Source organism: Penaeus vannamei, chromosome 18, assembly GCF_042767895.1.
Source record: "Penaeus vannamei isolate JL-2024 chromosome 18, ASM4276789v1, whole genome shotgun sequence".
Lineage (NCBI taxonomy): Eukaryota > Metazoa > Arthropoda > Malacostraca > Decapoda > Penaeidae > Penaeus > Penaeus vannamei.
This window is the reverse complement of record NC_091566.1, coordinates 10694507-10697006: the sequence shown is the minus strand read 5'-3', so window position 1 is coordinate 10697006 and position 2500 is coordinate 10694507. Positions and strand designations below refer to the sequence as shown.

At 35.7% G+C, this 2500-nt stretch overlaps 1 protein-coding gene across 2 annotated transcripts in view; it reads right to left on the bottom strand.

The window, feature by feature from the left end:
* Window positions 1-86: 86 nt before the first annotated feature.
* LOC113814026 (glycoprotein-N-acetylgalactosamine 3-beta-galactosyltransferase 1) overlaps window positions 87-2500 on the bottom strand; it is a 22270-nt gene continuing 19856 nt past the window's right edge. For both annotated transcript variants that reach the window (XM_027366098.2, XM_070132881.1), the window contains exons 7-8: window positions 1984-2144; window positions 87-1037 (exon numbers count right to left, since the gene is read on the bottom strand). In XM_027366098.2, the coding sequence (XP_027221899.1) occupies window positions 885-1037; window positions 1984-2144 (314 nt within the window). In that variant the 3' untranslated portion in view covers window positions 87-884. The remainder of the gene's footprint in view (window positions 1038-1983; window positions 2145-2500) is intronic.

Here is a 2500-nt window from a genome sequence, read left to right as displayed (position 1 = left end):
ATTACCATACAACATATGCCACAAATCCATCTTCATCATCCTTGTTATCACCGTCATCAGTATGATATGGAATAATCAAACCAAGATTATACAATAGCTTTATAAACGTTATACATAAATACATAAATATGTATTTGTACTTAAACATAAAACATGTATTAGAACATACATGTAAGTATGGAGATGCAATATGCATGTGTTTTAGAATACCTGTGTTTTAGAATACCTTTCTTGCAATACAGGTAGAAGAAAGCTCAATGTCTGAGAAGAAAGCTCAATGTCTGAGAAGAAAGCTCAATGTCTGACCAGCAAACCTTAGAAAAGTAACGGACATTCAGAGAGCACAAACCCTCACCAACGCTGAGAAAAAAAAGTGTTTTGCTTTTTAGAAGACCCGTTTTGCCACAGATCACACAAATAACGATTCCTATAATTTCCTTATAGGTCTGTACACAGATCTAGTTCACCTGGGCCATGGACAATCCAGTCTTTCTGTAACTTTTTGCATAATCCTCTAAATAAACGAACAATTGAGATGGGCGAATAAATGCTCTGCTTTTGTGCGGGAAATAAAAAAATAAAAGATTGAGAGAAAGTCCAGAAAGAGAGAGAGGAAGAAAGCGGAGAAGCAAACGAAAAAGATGGAAACAAAGAAGAAGAATACACGAAACGAAGAATTTTTGAAACGAAAAGGAAAAAGAAAAAGTAGGAGGCAACGAAGAAGAGCACGCTGAAGAAGAAGAAGAAAGTGAAAAAAAAGAACACGAAAAACAATGACAACAACAATAATAGCAAGAAGAACGAACCACACTATAATGAAGATAAAAATAATCGTAAGGAAACGGAGAAGAAGAAGTGATGTAGTAGCAAAAGACGCCTTTAAGTCACGCCCTCCGCAGACCCTCGGCGGCGCCGCCCCCCTTCGGCTGCAGCTCGTGGTGGATGTGGATGCGGTACAGCAGCACCTCCAGCGTCCACATCATACGGGCGTCGACGTCGTGGAAGCTGATCAGGTGGGGACTGCAGCAGTCGGGGCCCTGGGGGGGGGGGGGTGAAGACGGGCTGTATCTGTCTTTGCTATCTTCCTGTCTGATGGTTTGTATGCTTGTCTGTCTGTCTGTATTTTTATCTACCTATATTTATATCTGCTGTTTGCTTTTTACTCTTGTTTTATTTACAACAAAATGAATGAAAAGATAAATAATAATGTGGGTTTATCAAAACGAAAGATTAATACAATAAATGTAGATAAATGGTATTCATTCATTGAAGTTATACAGTGATTTTTTTCTGCATTTATCTCACATATTTTTAAATAATGAATAGTTCGTACAAAAGGAAACATATCAAACTATAAAAAAAAAATCACATACTCCACATATAACTGTCAACGAAAAAGCAAAAAAACAAAAAACAAACGTGGAAATACAGACAAAATGCAAACAGAACAGATAAGAAACATATGATAATAACGATAAAACACCAAAACCAGACATGGGAATACAGACAGATAATACAAACAAAATAGAAAAGTACAAAAGAAATAAAAGAAAAATAAATAACAATAAATATATAAATAATACAAAACAAGCTAGTCAGGAGAGCCACCACGTCGTGCAAGTCCCGGATGCACCTCCAATACAAACAAAAGATAATATAAGTAAAATAGAAAATAAAACAAAATGAAAGAGAAAGAAAGAAAGAAAGAAAAAATAATTATGATGGAGAAGGTTACCCAGCACGTCGCGCATGTGCCAGACGTACCTTCTATACAAACAAACATAAAGTGCAGACAAAATAGAACATCACAAAACACAATATCAAAAAGAAACAAACGAAAAAAATACAAATAATAATAATAATAATAATAATAATAATAATAATAATAATAATAATAATAATAATAATAATAATAATAATAATAATAATAATAATAATAATATTAATAATAATAATAATAATGATGATGATGATGTTACCCACCACATCGTGTTTGTGCCAGATGTACCTCCAGTACCAGTGCAGCCTGTTGACGAGCGGCGCCTTGTAAAACAGCGACAGAGGGTTATGGGAGAAGAAGCGAGGTTTGCCGCCCGCGTCCAGACTGTCCCCCGCCCGCACGCCCACCGACTCGAGACACTGGCCTGGGAAGGATGGGGGGGGGAGGTTAATGGGCGTGTGGAGGAGGATAGATAGATGGTACGAAGGAATAGCTGATAGATAAATGATAATGGAAGGAAGCTATTCGTTAAAGAACTTGATACGGGAAATGTGTATTTTGATGACTAGATGACTAAGAAACAAACATGCAAATCCCGAAAATATATACATATATCCTCAGTCAATTAACTGCTAATTAGATAGATAAACAGATAGAGAACAGCTGTTCAACTTAATATGTAAATGAAATTCTCATTTAGGCAGAATCATTAAGAAATGAAACGTTAAATGCTTATAAATGATAAAGAGAATCTAAGCTCTATAAACAGCGATGAGGAAG